The sequence below is a fragment of the Ranitomeya imitator genome, chromosome 2 (genome assembly GCF_032444005.1).
Source record: "Ranitomeya imitator isolate aRanImi1 chromosome 2, aRanImi1.pri, whole genome shotgun sequence".
In the NCBI taxonomy this organism is placed as follows: Eukaryota; Metazoa; Chordata; class Amphibia; order Anura; family Dendrobatidae; genus Ranitomeya; species Ranitomeya imitator.
Genome location: NC_091283.1, coordinates 850,317,482 through 850,333,745, shown reverse-complemented (window position 1 = coordinate 850,333,745; position 16,264 = coordinate 850,317,482). Strand labels below are relative to the sequence as shown.

The following is a 16,264-nucleotide window of genomic DNA, read 5'->3' as shown; positions in this document are numbered from 1 at the left end:
CGGCCCTGTCTACAGGTGTACAAAGATATTATCCAGTCACCATGTGAGCAGTGGCCTGTGTGACTACAATGCCCGGGAGGAATGTTAGTCCCAGTCCGGCCCTGTCTACAGGAGTACAAAGATATTATCCAGTCACCATGTGACCAGTGGCCTGTGTGACTACAATGCCCGGGTGGAATGTTAGTCCAGTCCGGCCCTGTCTACAGGTGTACAAAGATATTATCCGGTCACCATGTGAGCAGTGGCCTGTGTGACTACAATGCCCGGGCGGAATGTTAGTCCAGTCCGGTCATGCCTACAGGTGTACAAAGATATTATCCAGTCACCATGTGAGCAGTGGCCTGTGTGACTACAATGCCCGGGCGGAATGTTAGTCCAGTCCGGCCCTGTCTACAGGTGTACAAAGATATTATCCGGTCACCATGTGAGCAGTGGCCTGTGTGACTACAATGCCCGGGGGGAATGTTAGTCCAGTCCGGTCCTGTCTACAGGTGTATAAAGATATTATCCAGTCACCATGTGAGCAGTGGCCTGTGTGACTACAATGCCCGGGCGGAATGTTAGTCCCAGTCCGGCCCTGTCTACAGGAGTACAAAGATATTATCCAGTCACCATGTGAGCAGTGGCCTGTGTGACTACAATGCCCGGGGGGAATGTTAGTCCAGTCCGGCCCTGTCTACAGGTGTACAAAGATATTATCCGGTCACCATGTGAGCAGTGGCCTGTGTGACTACAATGCCCGGGCGGAATGTTAGTCCAGTCCGGTCCTGTCTACAGGTGTATAAAGATATTATCCAGTCACCATATGAGCAGTGGCCTGTGTGACTACAATGCCCGGGCGGAATGTTAGTCCAGTCCGGTCCTGTCTACAGGTGTATAAAGATATTATCCAGTCACCATATGAGCAGTGGCCTGTGTGACTACAATGCCCGGGCGGAATGTTAGTCCAGTTCGGTCCTGTCTACAGGTGTACAAAGATATTATCCGGTCACCATGTGAGCAGTGGCCTGTGTGACTACAATGCCCGGGGGGAATGTTAGTCCAGTCCGGTCCTGTCTACAGGTGTATAAAGATATTATCCAGTCACCATGTGAGCAGTGGCCTGTGTGACTACAATGCCCGGGGGGAATGTTAGTCCAGTCCGGCCCTGTCTACAGGTGTACAAAAATATTATCCGGTCACCATGTGAGCAGTGGCCTGTGTGACTACAATGCCCGGGGGGAATGTTAGTCCAGTCCGGCCCTGTCTACAGGTGTACAAAGATATTATCCGGTCACCATGTGAGCAGTGGCCTGTGTGACTACAATGCCCGGGGGGAATGTTAGTCCAGTCCGGTCCTGTCTACAGGTGTATAAAGATATTATCCGGTCACCATGTGAGCAGTGGCCTGTGTGACTACAATGCCCGGGCGGAATGTTAGTCCAGTCCGGCCCTGTCTACAGGTGTACAAAGATATTATCCGGTCACCATGTGAGCAGTGGCCTGTGTGACTACAATGCCCGGGCGGAATGTTAGTCCAGTTCGGTCCTGTCTACAGGTGTACAAAGATATTATCCGGTCACCATGTGAGCAGTGGCCTGTGTGACTACAATGCCCGGGGGGAATGTTAGTCCAGTCCGGCCCTGTCTACAGGTGTATAAAGATATTATCCAGTCACCATATGAGCAGTGGCCTGTGTGACTACAATGCCCGGGGGGAATGTTAGTCCAGTCCGGCCCTGTCTACAGGTGTATAAAGATATTATCCGGTCACCATGTGAGCAGTGGCCTGTGTGACTACAATGCCCGGGGGGAATGTTAGTCCAGTCCGGCCCTGTCTACAGGTGTACAAAGATATTATCCGGTCACCATGTGAGCAGTGGCCTGTGTGACTACAATGCCCGGGAGGAATGTTAGTCCCAGTCCGGCCCTGTCTACAGGTGTACAAAGATATTATCCGGTCACCATGTGAGCAGTGGCCTGTGTGACTACAATGCCCGGGGGGAATGTTAGTCCAGTCCGGCCCTGTCTACAGGTGTATAAAGATATTATCCAGTCACCATGTGAGCAGTGGCCTGTGTGACTACAATGCCCGGGGGGAATGTTAGTCCAGTCCGGCCCTGTCTACAGGTGTATAAAGATATTATCCGGTCACCATGTGAGCAGTGGCCTGTGTGACTACAATGCCCGGGGGGAATGTTAGTCCAGTCCGGCCCTGTCTACAGGTGTACAAAGATATTATCCGGTCACCATGTGATCAGTGGCCTGTGTGACTACAATGCCCGGGTGGAATGTTAGTCCAGTCCGGCCCTGTCTACAGGTGTATAAAGATATTATCCGGTCACCATGTGAGCAGTGGCCTGTGTGACTACAATGCCCGGGCGGAATGTTAGTCCAGTCCGGCCCTGCCTACAGGTGTATAAAGATATTATCCGGTCACCATGTGAGCAGTGGCCTGTGTGACTACAATGCCCGGGAGGAATGTTAGTCCCAGTCCGGCCCTGTCTACAGGTGTACAAAGATATTATCCGGTCACCATGTGACCAGTGGCCTGTGTGACTACAATGCCCGGGAGGAATGTTAGTCCCAGTCCGGCCCTGTCTACAGGTGTACAAAGATATTATCCGGTCACCATGTGATCAGTGGCCTGTGTGACTACAATGCCCGGGCGGAATGTTAGTCCCAGTCCGGCCCTGTCTACAGGTGTATAAAGATATTATCCAGTCACCATGTGAGCAGTGGCCTGTGTGACTACAATGCCCGGGTGGAATGTTAGTCCAGTCCGGCCCTGTCTACAGGTGTACAAAGATATTATCCGGTCACCATGTGAGCAGTGGCCTGTGTGACTACAATGCCCGGGCGGAATGTTAGTCCAGTCCGATCCTGTCTACAGGTGTATAAAGATATTATCCGGTCACCATGTGAGCAGTGGCCTGTGTGACTACAATGCCCGGGCGGAATGTTAGTCCAGTCCGGTCCTGTCTACAGGTGTACAAAGATATTATCCGGTCACCATGTGAGCAGTGGCCTGTGTGACTACAATGCCCGGGTGGAATGTTAGTCCAGTCCGGTCCTGTCTACAGGTGTATAAAGATATTATCCAGTCACCATGTGAGCAGTGGCCTGTGTGACTACAATGCCCGGGTGGAATGTTAGTCCAGTCTGGCCCTGTCTACAGGTGTACAAAGATATTATCCAGTCACCATGTGAGCAGTGGCCTGTGTACCTACAATGCCCGGGCGGAATGTTAGTCCAGTCCGGCCCTGTCTACAGGTGTACAAAGATATTATCCAGTCACCATGTGAGCAGTGGCCTGTGTGACTACAATGCCCGGGCGGAATGTTAGTCCAGTCCGGCCCTGTCTACAAGTGTACAAAGATATTATCCGGTCACCATGTGAGCAGTGGCCTGTGTGACTACAATGCCCGGGCGGAATGTTAGTCCAGTCCGGCCCTGTCTACAGGTGTACAAAGATATTATCCAGTCACCATGTGAGCAGTGGCCTGTGTGACTACAATGCCCGGGGGGAATGTTAGTCCAGTCCGGCCCTGTCTACAGGTGTACAAAGATATTATCCAGTCACCATGTGAGCAGTGGCCTGTGTGACTACAATGCCCGGGGGGAATGTTAGTCCAGTCCGGCCCTGTCTACAGGTGTACAAAGATATTATCCAGTCACCATGTGAGCAGTGGCCTGTGTGACTACAATGCCCGGGCGGAATGTTAGTCCAGTCCGGCCCTGTCTACAGGTGTATAAAGATATTATCCGGTCACCATGTGAGCAGTGGCCTGTGTACCTACAATGCCCGGGGGGAACGTCCCGTCCTGCTGGAGTCTGCAGCTTCAGGTCAGTCCCGGTCTGTGTCTCTTCACACCTGTGGAGGGGGCGGGGCGGTCACCTGCCTGGGGGCGGGGCTCTGCGGGGAGTGACGCGCAGGTGACACTGGCCCCGCCCCCGCTCTCCACTTCCGGTGCTCAGTATTTTGCCGTCGGTCGCGATGATTCGCTCCGGGGAAGAAGAAGAGGAAACCCGGGAGCTGCGGATCCTGGCCGGCCTGAAGGAGCGGGGTGAGGACGGGGTGACGGCGGGGTGACGGCGGGGTGACGGCGGGGTGAGGACGGGGTGAGGGCGGGGTGAGGGCGGGGTGACGGCGGGGTGACGGCGGGGTGACGGCGGGGTGAGGACGGGGTGAGGACGGGGTGAGGACGGGGTGAGGACGGGGTGACGGCGGGGTGAGGACGGGGTGAGGACGGGGTGAGGACGGGGTGACGGCGGGGTGAGGACGGGGTGACGGCGGGGTGAGGACGGGGTGACCCCGCCGCTCCCGTGCGCTCCCCGGCCCGGATCTCTGCCGCTCCCATCCCCGCCCTGTGCTGCGGAGACAGCGGAGGCCTCCGGCCCGGGGTCTCCAGGACCATGGACAGGGGCAGAGACTGCAGCTACTGCTGCTCCCTGGTGTCAGCCATGACCGAGAGCAGGACGGGAAGATACTGGAGACAGTCAGTGAGGGGGGGAGACAGTCAGTCAGTGGGGGGGGAGACAGTCAGTGAGGGGGGGGAGACAGTCAGTGAGGGGGGGAGACAGTCAGTGAGGGGGGGGAGACAGTCAGTGAGGGGGGGAGACAGTCAGTGAGGAGAGGAGACAGTCAGTGAGGAGGGGAGACAGTCAGTGGGGGGGGAGACAGTCAGTGAGGAGGAGAGACAGTCAGTGGGGGGGGAGACAGTCAGTGGGGGGGGAGACAGTCAGTGGGGGGGGGAGACAGTCAGTGAGGAGGGGAGACAGTCAGTGAGGAGGAGAGACAGTCAGTGGGGGGGGAGACAGTCAGTGGGGGGGGAGACAGTCAGTGGGGGGGGGAGACAGTCAGTGGGGGGGGAGACAGTCAGTGGGGGGGGGAGACAGTCAGTGAGGAGGAGAGACAGTCAGTGGGGGGGGAGACAGTCAGTGGGGGGGGAGACAGTCAGTGGGGGGGGGGGGGGAGACAGTCAGTGAGGAGGGGAGACAGTCAGTGAGGAGGAGAGACAGTCAGTGGGGGGGGAGACAGTCAGTGAGGGGGAAGACAGTGGGGGGGGAGACAGTCAGTGGGGGGGGGAGACAGTCAGTGAGGAGGGGAGACAGTCAGTGAGGGGGGGAGACAGTCAGTGGGGGGGAGACAGTCAGTGAGGAGGGGAGACAGTCAGTGAGGGGGGGAGAGAGACAGTGGGGGGGGAGACAGTCAGTGGGGGTGGAGACAGTCAGTGAGGAGGGGGGACAGTCAGTGAGGAGGGGGGACAGTCAGTGGGGGGGGAGACAGTCAGTGAGGGGGGAAGACAGTCAGTGAGGGGGGGGAGACAGTCAGTGAGGGGGGGAGACAGTCAGTGAGGGGGGGAGACAGTCAGTGAGGGGGGGAGACAGTCAGTGAGGAGGGGGGACAGTCAGTGAGGAGGGGGGACAGTCAGTGAGGGGGGGGAGACGGTCAGTGAGGGGGGAGACGGTCAGTGAGGGAGGGAGACAGTGAGGGGGGGAGACGGTCAGTGGGGGGGGGAGAGACGGTCAGTGAGGGGGGAGACGGTCAGTCTCTCTGTGTCTCTTGCTGTCTCGCTGCGTCTCTTGCTGTCTCTCTGTGTCTCTTGCTGTCTCGCTGTGTCTCTTGCTGTCTCTCTGCGTCTCTTGCTGTCTCGCTGTGTCTCTTGCTGTCTCTCTGCGTCTCTTGCTGTCTCTGTGTCTCTTGCTGTCTCTGTGTCTCTTGCTGTTTCTGTGTCTCTTGCTGTCTCTGTGTCTCTTGCTGTCTCTGTGTCTCTTGCTGTCTCTGTGTCTCTTGCTGTCTCTGTGTCTCTTGCTGTCTCTGTGTCTCTTGCTGTCTCTGTGTCTCTTGCTGTCTCTGTGTCTCTTGCTGTCTCTGTGTCTCTTGCTGTCTCTGTGTCTCTTGCTGTCTCGCTGTGTCTCTTGCTGTCTCTCTGCGTCTCTTGCTGTCTCTCTCTGCGTCTCTTGCTGTCTCTCTCTGCGTCTCTTGCTGTCTCTCTCTGCGTCTCTTGCTGTCTCTCTCTGCGTCTCTTGCTGTCTCTCTGCGTCTCTTGCTGTCTCTCTGCGTCTCTTGCTGTCTCTGTGTCTCTTGCTGTCTCTCTGTGTCTCTTGCTGTCTCTCTGCGTCTCTTGCTGTCTCTCTGTGTCTCTTGCTGTCTCGCTGCGTCTCTTGCTGTCTCGCTGCGTCTCTTGCTGTCTCTGTGTCTCTTGCTGTCTCGCTGTGTCTCTTGCTGTCTCTGTGTCTCTTGCTGTCTCTGTGTCTCTTGCTGTCTCTGTGTCTCTTGCTGTCTCTGTGTCTCTTGCTGTCTCTGTGTCTCGCTGTGTCTCTTGCTGTCTCGCTGTGTCTCTTGCTGTCTCTCTCTGCGTCTCTTGCTGTCTCTCTCTGCGTCTCTTGCTGTCTCTCTCTGCGTCTCTTGCTGTCTCTCTCTGCGTCTCTTGCTGTCTCTCTCTGCGTCTCTTGCTGTCTCTCTCTGCGTCTCTTGCTGTCTCTCTCTGCGTCTCTTGCTGTCTCGCTGTGTCTCTTGCTGTCTCTCTCTGCGTCTCTTGCTGTCTCTCTCTGCGTCTCTTGCTGTCTCGCTGTGTCTCTTGCTGTCTCTCTCTTTGTCTCTTGCTGTCTCTCTCTGCGTCTCTTGCTGTCTCTCTCTGCGTCTCTTGCTGTCTCTCTGCGTCTCTTGCTGTCTCTCTGCGTCTCTTGCTGTCTCTCTGCGTCTCTTGCTGTCTCTCTGCGTCTCTTGCTGTCTCTCTGCGTCTCTTGCTGTCTCTCTGCGTCTCTTGCTGTCTCTCTGCGTCTCTTGCTGTCTCTCTCTGCGTCTCTTGCTGTCTCTCTGCGTCTCTTGCTGTCTCTCTGCGTCTCTTGCTGTCTCTCTGCGTCTCTTGCTGTCTCTCTGCGTCTCTTGCTGTCTCTCTGCGTCTCTTGCTGTCTCTCTGCGTCTCTTGCTGTCTCTCTGCGTCTCTTGCTGTCTCTCTGCGTCTCTTGCTGTCTCTCTCTGCGTCTCTTGCTGTCTCTCTCTGCGTCTCTTGCTGTCTCTCTCTGCGTCTCTTGCTGTCTCTCTCTGCGTCTCTTGCTGTCTCTCTCTGCGTCTCTTGCTGTCTCTCTCTGCGTCTCTTGCTGTCTCTCTCTGCGTCTCTTGCTGTCTCTCTCTGCGTCTCTTGCTGTCTCTCTCTGCGTCTCTTGCTGTCTCGCTGTGTCTCTTGCTGTCTCTCTCTGCGTCTCTTGCTGTCTCTCTCTGCGTCTCTTGCTGTCTCTCTCTGCGTCTCTTGCTGTCTCTCTGCGTCTCTTGCTGTCTCTCTGCGTCTCTTGCTGTCTCTCTGCGTCTCTTGCTGTCTCTCTGCGTCTCTTGCTGTCTCTCTGCGTCTCTTGCTGTCTCTCTCTGCGTCTCTTGCTGTCTCTCTCTGCGTCTCTTGCTGTCTCTCTGCGTCTCTTGCTGTCTCTCTGCGTCTCTTGCTGTCTCTCTGCGTCTCTTGCTGTCTCTCTGCGTCTCTTGCTGTCTCTCTGCGTCTCTTGCTGTCTCTCTGCGTCTCTTGCTGTCTCTCTGCGTCTCTTGCTGTCTCGCTGCGTCTCTTGCTGTCTCGCTGCGTCTCTTGCTGTCTCTCTCTGTGTCTCTTGCTGTCTCTCTGTGTCTCTTGCTGTCTCTGTGTCTCTTGCTGTCTCTGTGTCTCTTGCTGTCTCTGTGTCTCTTGCTGTCTCTCTGTGTCTCTTGCTGTCTCTCTGTGTCTCTTGCTGTCTCTCTGTGTCTCTTGCTGTCTCTCTGTGTCTCTTGCTGTCTCTCTGTGTCTCTTGCTGTCTCTCTGTGTCTCTTGCTGTCTCTCTGTGTCTCTTGCTGTCTCTCTGTGTCTCTTGCTGTCTCTCTGTGTCTCTTGCTGTCTCTCTGTGTCTCTTGCTGTCTCTCTGTGTCTCTTGCTGTCTCTCTGTGTCTCTTGCTGTCTCTCTGTGTCTCTTGCTGTCTCTCTGTGTCTCTTGCTGTCTCTCTGTGTCTCTTGCTGTCTCTCTGTGTCTCTTGCTGTCTCTCTGTGTCTCTTGCTGTCTCTCTGTGTCTCTTGCTGTCTCTGTGTCTCTTGCTGTCTCTCTGCGTCTCTTGCTGTCTCTCTTTGCGTCTCTTGCTGTCTCTCTGCGTCTCTTGCTGTCTCTCTGCGTCTCTTGCTGTCTCTCTGCGTCTCTTGCTGTCTCTCTGCGTCTCTTGCTGTCTCTCTGCGTCTCTTCTGTCTCTTGCTGTCTCTCTGCGTCTCTTGCTGTCTCTCTGCGTCTCTTGCTGTCTCTCTGCGTCTCTTGCTGTCTCTCTGCGTCTCTTGCTGTCTCTCTGCGTCTCTTGCTGTCTCTCTGTGTCTCTTGCTGTCTCTCTGCGTCTCTTGCTGTCTCTCTGTGTCTCTTGCTGTCTCTCTGTGTCTCTTGCTGTCTCTCTGGGTCTCTTGCTGTCTCTCTGCGTCTCTTGCTGTCTCTCTGCGTCTCTTGCTGTCTCTCTGCGTCTCTTGCTGTCTCTCTGCGTCTCTTGCTGTCTCTCTGCGTCTCTTGCTGTCTCTCTGCGTCTCTTGCTGTCTCGCTGCGTCTCTTGCTGTCTCGCTGCGTCTCTTGCTGTCTCTCTGCGTCTCTTGCTGTCTCTCTGCGTCTCTCTGCGTCTCTTGCTGTCTCTCTGCGTCTCTTGCTGTCTCTCTGCGTCTCTTGCTGTCTCTCTGCGTCTCTTGCTGTCTCTCTGCGTCTCTTGCTGTCTCTCTGTGTCTCTTGCTGTCTCTCTGTGTCTCTTGCTGTCTCTCTGTGTCTCTTGCTGTCTCTCTGTGTCTCTTGCTGTCTCTCTGTGTCTCTTGCTGTCTCTGTGTCTCTTGCTGTCTCTCTGTGTCTCTTGCTGTCTCTCTGTGTCTCTGTGTCTCTTGCTGTCTCTCTGCGTCTCTTGCTGTCTCTCTGCGTCTCTTGCTGTCTCTCTGCGTCTCTTGCTGTCTCTCTGCGTCTCTTGCTGTCTCTCTGCGTCTCTTGCTGTCTCTCTCTGCGTCTCTTGCTGTCTCTCTCTGCGTCTCTTGCTGTCTCTCTCTGCGTCTCTTGCTGTCTCTCTGTGTCTCTTGCTGTCTCTCTGTGTCTCTTGCTGTCTCTCTGTGTCTCTTGCTGTCTCTCTGTGTCTCTTGCTGTCTCTCTGTGTCTCTTGCTGTCTCTCTGTGTCTCTCTGTGTCTCTTGCTGTCTCTCTGTGTCTCTTGCTGTCTCTCTGTGTCTCTTGCTGTCTCTCTGTGTCTCTTGCTGTCTCTCTGCGTCTCTTGCTGTCTCTCTGCGTCTCTTGCTGTCTCTCTGCGTCTCTTGCTGTCTCTCTGCGTCTCTTGCTGTCTCTCTGCGTCTCTTGCTGTCTCTCTGCGTCTCTTGCTGTCTCTCTCTGCGTCTCTTGCTGTCTCTCTGCGTCTCTTGCTGTCTCTCTGCGTCTCTTGCTGTCTCTCTGCGTCTCTTGCTGTCTCTCTGTGTCTCTTGCTGTCTCTCTGTGTCTCTTGCTGTCTCTCTGTGTCTCTTGCTGTCTCTCTGTGTCTCTTGCTGTCTCTCTGTGTCTCTTGCTGTCTCTCTGTGTCTCTTGCTGTCTCTCTGTGTCTCTTGCTGTCTCTTGCTGTCTCTCTGTGTCTCTTGCTTTCTCTCTGTGTCTCTTGCTGTCTCTCTGTGTCTCTTGCTGTCTCTCTGTGTCTCTTGCTGTCTCTCTGTGTCTCTTGCTGTCTCTCTGTGTCTCTTGCTGTCTCTCTGTGTCTCTTGCTGTCTCTCTCTGTCTCTTGCTGTCTCTCTGTCTCTTGCTGTCTCTCTGTGTCTCTTGCTGTCTCTTGCTGTCTCTCTGTGTCTCTTGCTGTCTCTCTGTGTCTCTTGCTGTCTCTCTGTGTCTCTTTCTGCGTCTCTTGCTGTCTCTCTCTGCGTCTCTTGCTGTCTCTCTCTGCGTCTCTTGCTGTCTCTCTCTGCGTCTCTTGCTGTCTCTCTGTGTCTCTTGCTGTCTCTCTGTCTCTTGCTGTCTCCCTGTGTCTCTTGCTGTCTCTCTCTGTCTCTTGCTGTCTCTCTGCGTCTCTTGCTGTCTCTCTGCGTCTCTTGCTGTCTCTCTGCGTCTCTTGCTGTCTCTCTGCGTCTCTTGCTGTCTCTCTGCGTCTCTTGCTGTCTCTCTGCGTCTCTTGCTGTCTCTCTGCGTCTCTTGCTGTCTCTCTGCGTCTCTTGCTGTCTCGCTGCGTCTCTTGCTGTCTCGCTGCGTCTCTTGCTGTCTCGCTGCGTCTCTTGCTGTCTCGCTGCGTCTCTTGCTGTCTCGCTGCGTCTCTTGCTGTCTCGCTGCGTCTCTTGCTGTCTCGCTGCGTCTCTTGCTGTCTCTCTGCGTCTCTTGCTGTCTCTCTGCGTCTCTTGCTGTCTCTCTGCGTCTCTTGCTGTCTCTCTGCGTCTCTTGCTGTCTCTCTGCGTCTCTTGCTGTCTCTCTGCGTCTCTTGCTGTCTCGCTGCGTCTCTTGCTGTCTCGCTGCGTCTCTTGCTGTCTCGCTGCGTCTCTTGCTGTCTCGCTGCGTCTCTTGCTGTCTCGCTGCGTCTCTTGCTGTCTCGCTGCGTCTCTTGCTGTCTCGCTTTCTGCCACCTTTTTTGTGATTCACTTTTGGACTTTTCTTCTTTTTCAGCCATTGAAGAATATGAGGAACTTAAGAATGAAAATGAGAAGACGAAGGACGAGGTGAGCGGTGGCGTCAGCGACATCTTGATGTGGGTGACCTGTCCTGTGTGCGGGGAGGTCCTGACATAACCAGTGTGGAGGGTGGAGTAGGCAGCCCTGGATGACCTGAGTGGTTCTGGCCCTCGTGATGACATCCCTGGTGGTGATGGCCTCCCGTGGTGATGTCCCTGGTGGTTCTGGCCCTCGTGATGACGACCCTGGTGGTGTTGGCCTCCTGTGGTGATGTCCCTGGTGGTTCTGGCCCTTGTGATGACGTCCCTGGTGGTTCTGGCCCTCGTGATGACGTCCCTGGTGGTTCTGGCCCTCGTGGTGATGTCCCTGGTGGTTCTGGCCCTTGTGATGACGTTCCTGGTGGTTCTGGCCCTCGTGATGACGTCCCTGGTGGTTCTGGCCCTCGTGGTGATGTCCCTGGTGGTTCTGGCCCTTGTGATGACGTCCCTGGTGGTTCTGGCCCTCGTGATGACGGCACTGGTGGTGATGGCCTCCCGTGGTGATGTCCCTGGTGGTTCTGGCCTTCTTGATGTTCCTGGTGGTTCTGGCCCTCTTGATTCTGGCGCTTAGCCTTGCTCTTCCCACTTGCTCTGTAGTGGTGGCAAGTGGGGTAATATTTGTGGGGTTGATGTCACCTTTGTATTGTCCGGTGACATCAAGCCCACGGCTTAGTAATGTAGAAGTGTCTATAAGACACCTATCCATTACTAATCCTATAGTTGTATGGTCAATGAAGACACGGCCAGAATAATGTCCTTTATTAATCTTAATTAACCATACTTACAGCATCGTCTAATCCCTGAATCCCTCGATCTCCTGCAACAAAAATAAACCAACACGAATACTCCCTGTCCGACGTCGTTCTAAATAACGAGCGTCCCACGCCGATCTTCCCTGTAGAACGGTCACATCAGGAGATGTGACTGCTCTACACAGCTCTGGTGATACACTGAGAGTTCATCGGAGTTAGTGCTCTCACTTACGGCACTACCGCTGTGTGAGAATTTTCTCACGCAGTGGTGCTGCAAGTGACAGGACGATCTCCGATGTACTCTGTTAATAGCGCAGTGATACAGTGCGGGAGGGATTATCTCCTGTCTGTATCGCCGGAGGCCGGGTAGAGTGGTCGCATCTCCCGATGTCACTGTTCTACACGTGAGATCGCCGTGGGACACTCGATATTAAATGGACTACAGAGAAAAGGTGAGTATATGGTGGTTTATTATTTTATTTTTATTGCAGGAGATCGAGGGCGTCGGGGAATTAGGTGTTTGGCGAGTATGAATGTGTTTTTCATGTTTTACAATTGAACACAGTCGTCGGATGGTGGGACTACTGTCCCATCATCGGCTCATGCTGCCACTGTTATATCTGACACCAGTCATAGCCGGATGGGTTTACAACACCAAAAAATGGAGTTCCATACACCAAGTAAAAATTGTATAAAGTTTATTGTAAATATACATAATAAATCATAAATTAACAAACAAAGAAACAAAAAAGAGACCCTAGTAAAGAAACAAGTGAAACCTGGGCATAAGTAACACTAAACATCACCATGGTATTAATAATGTATCACTACCGATCATATAAACAACCAATGCATCCAGCATCAATTGTAACGTAGTTCACATACCCATCTGTATTAAGGCCCCTTCACATTAAGCGACGCTGCAGCGATACCGACAACGATCTGGATCGCTGCAGCGTCGCTGTTTGGTCGCTGGAGAGCTGTCACACAGACCGCTCTCCAGCGACCAACGATGCCGGTAACCAGGGTAAACATTGGGTTACTAAGCGCAGGGCCACGCTTAGTAACCCGATGTTTACCCTGGTTACCATCCTAAAAGTAAAAAAAACAAACGCTACATACTTACCTTCCGCTGTCTGTCCTCGGCGCTGGGCTTCTCTGCTCTGGCTGTGAGCGCAGCGGCCGGAAAGCAGAGCAGTGACGTCACCGCTCTGCTTTCCGGCTGCCCGGCGCTCACAGCCAGAGCAGAGAAGCACAGCGCTGGGGACAGACAGCGGTAGGTAAGTATGAAGCGTTTGTTTTTTTTACTTTTAGGATGGTAACCAGGGTAAACATCGGGTTACTAAGCGTGGCCCTGCGCTTAGTAACCCGATGTTTACCTTGGTTACCAGCGAAGACATCGCTGAATCGGTGTCACACACGCCGATTCAGCGATGTCAGCGGGAGATCCAGCAACCAAAGAAAGTGCTGGCCCTCTAGCCCCGACCGACGACAGCACAGCAGGATTCTGATCGCTGCTGCGTGTCAAACTAAACGATATCGCTAGCCAGGACGCTGCAACGTCACGGATCGCTAGCGATATCGTTTAGTGTGAAGGTACCTTTACTCCTGGAACTAGGTGTCCTCAATACCAAGTAATCCCCGCAGATTATCCTATAGATCAGTGCTGTCACTGAGAGGAGTAAGTCAATATTGACACTTTCTAATGATGCAGTGCCCAGGGACCGGATCCAGCCCTTGACGCGCGTTTCGCATAAGCTTTTTCAAAAAGGGATTGTAGCCAGCTAACCCCGTGCTGGCGTCTTTATAGTGCTACTAATTATGTGTAGCGTCCATAGTGCGCGTGCGCACCGCCGCAAGGGGTCACCATGAGTAAGCTCCTGTTTCATTAGAAAGTGTCAATATTTACTTACTCTTCTCAGTGAGGGCACTGATCTATAGTATAATCTGAGGGGATTACTTGGTAATGAGGACACCTAGTTCCAGGAGTAAAGGTACCTTCACACTAACCAACTTCACAACGATATGGCTAGCGATACGTGACGTTGCAGCGTCCTGGCTAGCAATATCGTTGTGTTTGACACGCAGCAGCGATCAGGATCCTGCTGTGACATCGTTGGTCGGAGCTAGAAGTCCGGAACTTTATTTCGTCGCTGGATCTCCCGCAGACATCTCTGAATCTGCGTGTGTGACGCCGATCCAGCGATGTTTTCACTGGTAACCAGGGTAAACATCTGGTTACTAAGCGCAGGGCTGCACTTAGTAACCTGATGTTTACCCTGGTTACCAGCATAAACGTAAAAAAAACCAGACACTACATACTTACATTCCGGTGTCTGTCCCCCGGAGTTCTGCTTCTCTGCACTGTCAGTGCCGGCCGGCCGTAAAGCAGAGCGATGACGTCACCGCTCTGCTTTACGGCCAGCCGGCGCTCACAGTCAGTGCAGAGAAGCACAGCGCCGGAGGACAGACACCGGAATGTAAGTATGTAGTGTTTTTTTTTTTTTTTTACATTTACACTGGTAACCAGGGTAAACATCGGGTTACTAAGCGCGGCCTTGTGCTTAGTAACCCGATGTTTACCCTGGTTACCAGGGGACTTCGCATAGTTGGTCGCTGGAGAGCGGTCTGTGTGACAGCTCTCCAGCGACCAAACAGCGACGCTGCAGCGATCGGCATCGTTGTCTAGATCGCTGCAGCGTCGCTAAATGTGACGGTACCTTAATACAGATGGGTATGTGAACTACGTTACAATTGATCCTGGATGAATTGGTAGTTTATATAATCGGTAGTGATACATCATTAATACCATGGTGATGTTTAGTGATACTTATGCCCAGGTTTCACTTGTTTCTTTACTAGGGTCTCTTTTTTGTTTCTTTGTTTGTTAATTTATGATTTATTATGTATATTTACAATAAACTTTATACAATTTTTACTTGGTGTATGGAACTCCATTTTTTGGTGTTGTAAATGTGTATTGGGAGTATACTCTTACCTTTTCATTACCTTATGGGTGGATATACAAAACCACTGGGATATTACTCCCCATATGAAACCCATATTTTGTCTGTGAGATTGAGTTTATAGCCGGATGGGTGTAGTAGTCCAATCAGACGATGCCTGGCTACACCCTCAGACACCCGTAGACAGGCCCCCGCGCTGAGTGTCGGCCCCCGCGCTGAGTGTCGGCCCCCGCGCTGAGTGTCGGCCCCCGCGCTGAGTGTCGGCCCCCGCGCTGAGTGTCGGCCCCCGCGCTGAGTGTCGGCCCCCGCGCTCTCCCTCTTTCCTTTCCGCAGCGTCTTTTGCACCACATCCGCAGACCTTTTTACACCTGCGGTTTTGCTTCAGATTTGACTGACTCAATGTATAGTCAATGGCTGCAGAAACACTGCAGATCCGCAAAAAGAATTGACATGATGCAGTAAATAAAACGCTGCAAATCAATGCAGAATTTTCCGCATCACGTGGACACCAATTCTGGATTCTCATTGATTAACATTGCCTGAGCACTCTTTGGTGCAAATCTGCGTGGAAAAAAACGCTGCGGATCCGCAGCAAAATCCACAATGTGTGCACATAGCCTTATTTTGCTCATTCTTGGGATGATGCTGACGATTGGGGCAATGATTGGCCCCGTACAGTGACCCCCATACACCGGCTGTGGCCAATAACAACGCTTCGTTTTCCTGCTGTAGTCATACACTCTGGCTGCTGTGCGTCCCCCGATCTCGCCGTGTCCGTCTGACGTCCGCCGGTTGCTCTCCACTTCTGCATCAATTCTTTCGTGTTGCAATTTCAATTTTTTTTTTCAGTTTGATAAGGTCAAACAAGAACGTGATGAGGCCCTCCAAAAGCTGGATGAATTCAGCAAAAGTAAGTGAACCCTCTATCTATGATAATCTGCTGTATAATCTGTGCACTCACGGTACGAGAGCAGCGGCGCTGTGCAGGTACGGTACGAGAGCAGCGGTGCTGTGCAGATACGGTACGAGAGGGGCGGCGCTGTGCAGACGCGGTCCCCGAGGGGCGGCGCTGTGCAGACGCGGTGCCCGAGGGGCGGCGCTGTGCAGACGCGGTGCCCGAGGGGCGGCGCTGTGCAGACGCGGTCCCCGAGGAGCGGCGCTGTGCAGACGCGGTGCCCGAGGAGCGGCGCTGTGCAGACGCGGTGCCCGAGGGGCGGCGCTGTGCAGATACGGTACGAGAGGAGCGGCGCTGTGCAGACGCGGTCCCCGAGGAGCGGCGCTGTGCAGACGCGGTGCCCGAGGAGCGGCGCTGTGCAGACGCGGTGCCCGAGGGGCGGCGCTGTGCAGACGCGGTGCCCGAGGGGCGGCGCTGTGCAGACGCGGTGCCCGAGGGGCGGCGCTGTGCAGACGCGGTCCCCGAGGGGCGGCGCTGTGCAGACGCGGTGCCCGAGGGGCGGCGCTGTGCAGACGCGGTGCCCGAGGGGCGGCGCTGTGCAGACGCGGTGCCCGAGGGGCGGCGCTGTGCAGACGCGGTGCCCGAGGGGCGGCGCTGTGCAGACGCGGTGCCCGAGGGGCGGCGCTGTGCAGACGCGGTGCCCGAGGAGCGGTCCCTGAAGATCGGTGCTGTGCAGACGCGGTCCCCGAGGAGCGGTCCCCGAGGAGCGGTGCTGTGCAGACGCTTTGTCGCGTTCGGTTGTCCTCTCCCCGTGATCAGTGCTCGTTGTCGGCTCGCTGCGGGCACATTGTGCGCGGTGACAGTTGATCGCGGCGCGCGCCCCTCCAGTGTTATGGGAATCATGTCGTCCTCTCCACCTGGCGCTTTGTGCAGGATAATGCTCCTCGTGGCGCGTACCTGAGCGCTGCCGCTCTTCATCCTTTTGTCAGCCGTGCCTCTTGTTTTCGAGGTATCTTGTCTCGGATACTCGGGGGC

At 54.4% G+C, this 16,264-nt stretch overlaps 1 protein-coding gene across 5 annotated transcripts in view; it reads left to right on the top strand.

Annotated features, from left to right (window-relative positions):
* Positions 1-3,939: 3,939 nt before the first annotated feature.
* Positions 3,940-16,264, top strand: part of SHTN1 (shootin 1) — a 77,726-nt gene continuing 65,401 nt past the window's right edge. For 4 of the 5 annotated variants that reach the window (XM_069754395.1, XM_069754393.1, XM_069754394.1 and 1 more), the window contains exons 1-3: positions 3,940-4,045; positions 10,574-10,626; positions 15,184-15,244. In XM_069754395.1, the coding sequence (XP_069610496.1) occupies positions 3,976-4,045; positions 10,574-10,626; positions 15,184-15,244 (184 nt within the window). In that variant the 5' untranslated portion in view covers positions 3,940-3,975. The remainder of the gene's footprint in view (positions 4,046-10,573; positions 10,627-15,183; positions 15,245-16,264) is intronic. The other variant, XM_069754396.1, reaches the window with a different exon arrangement.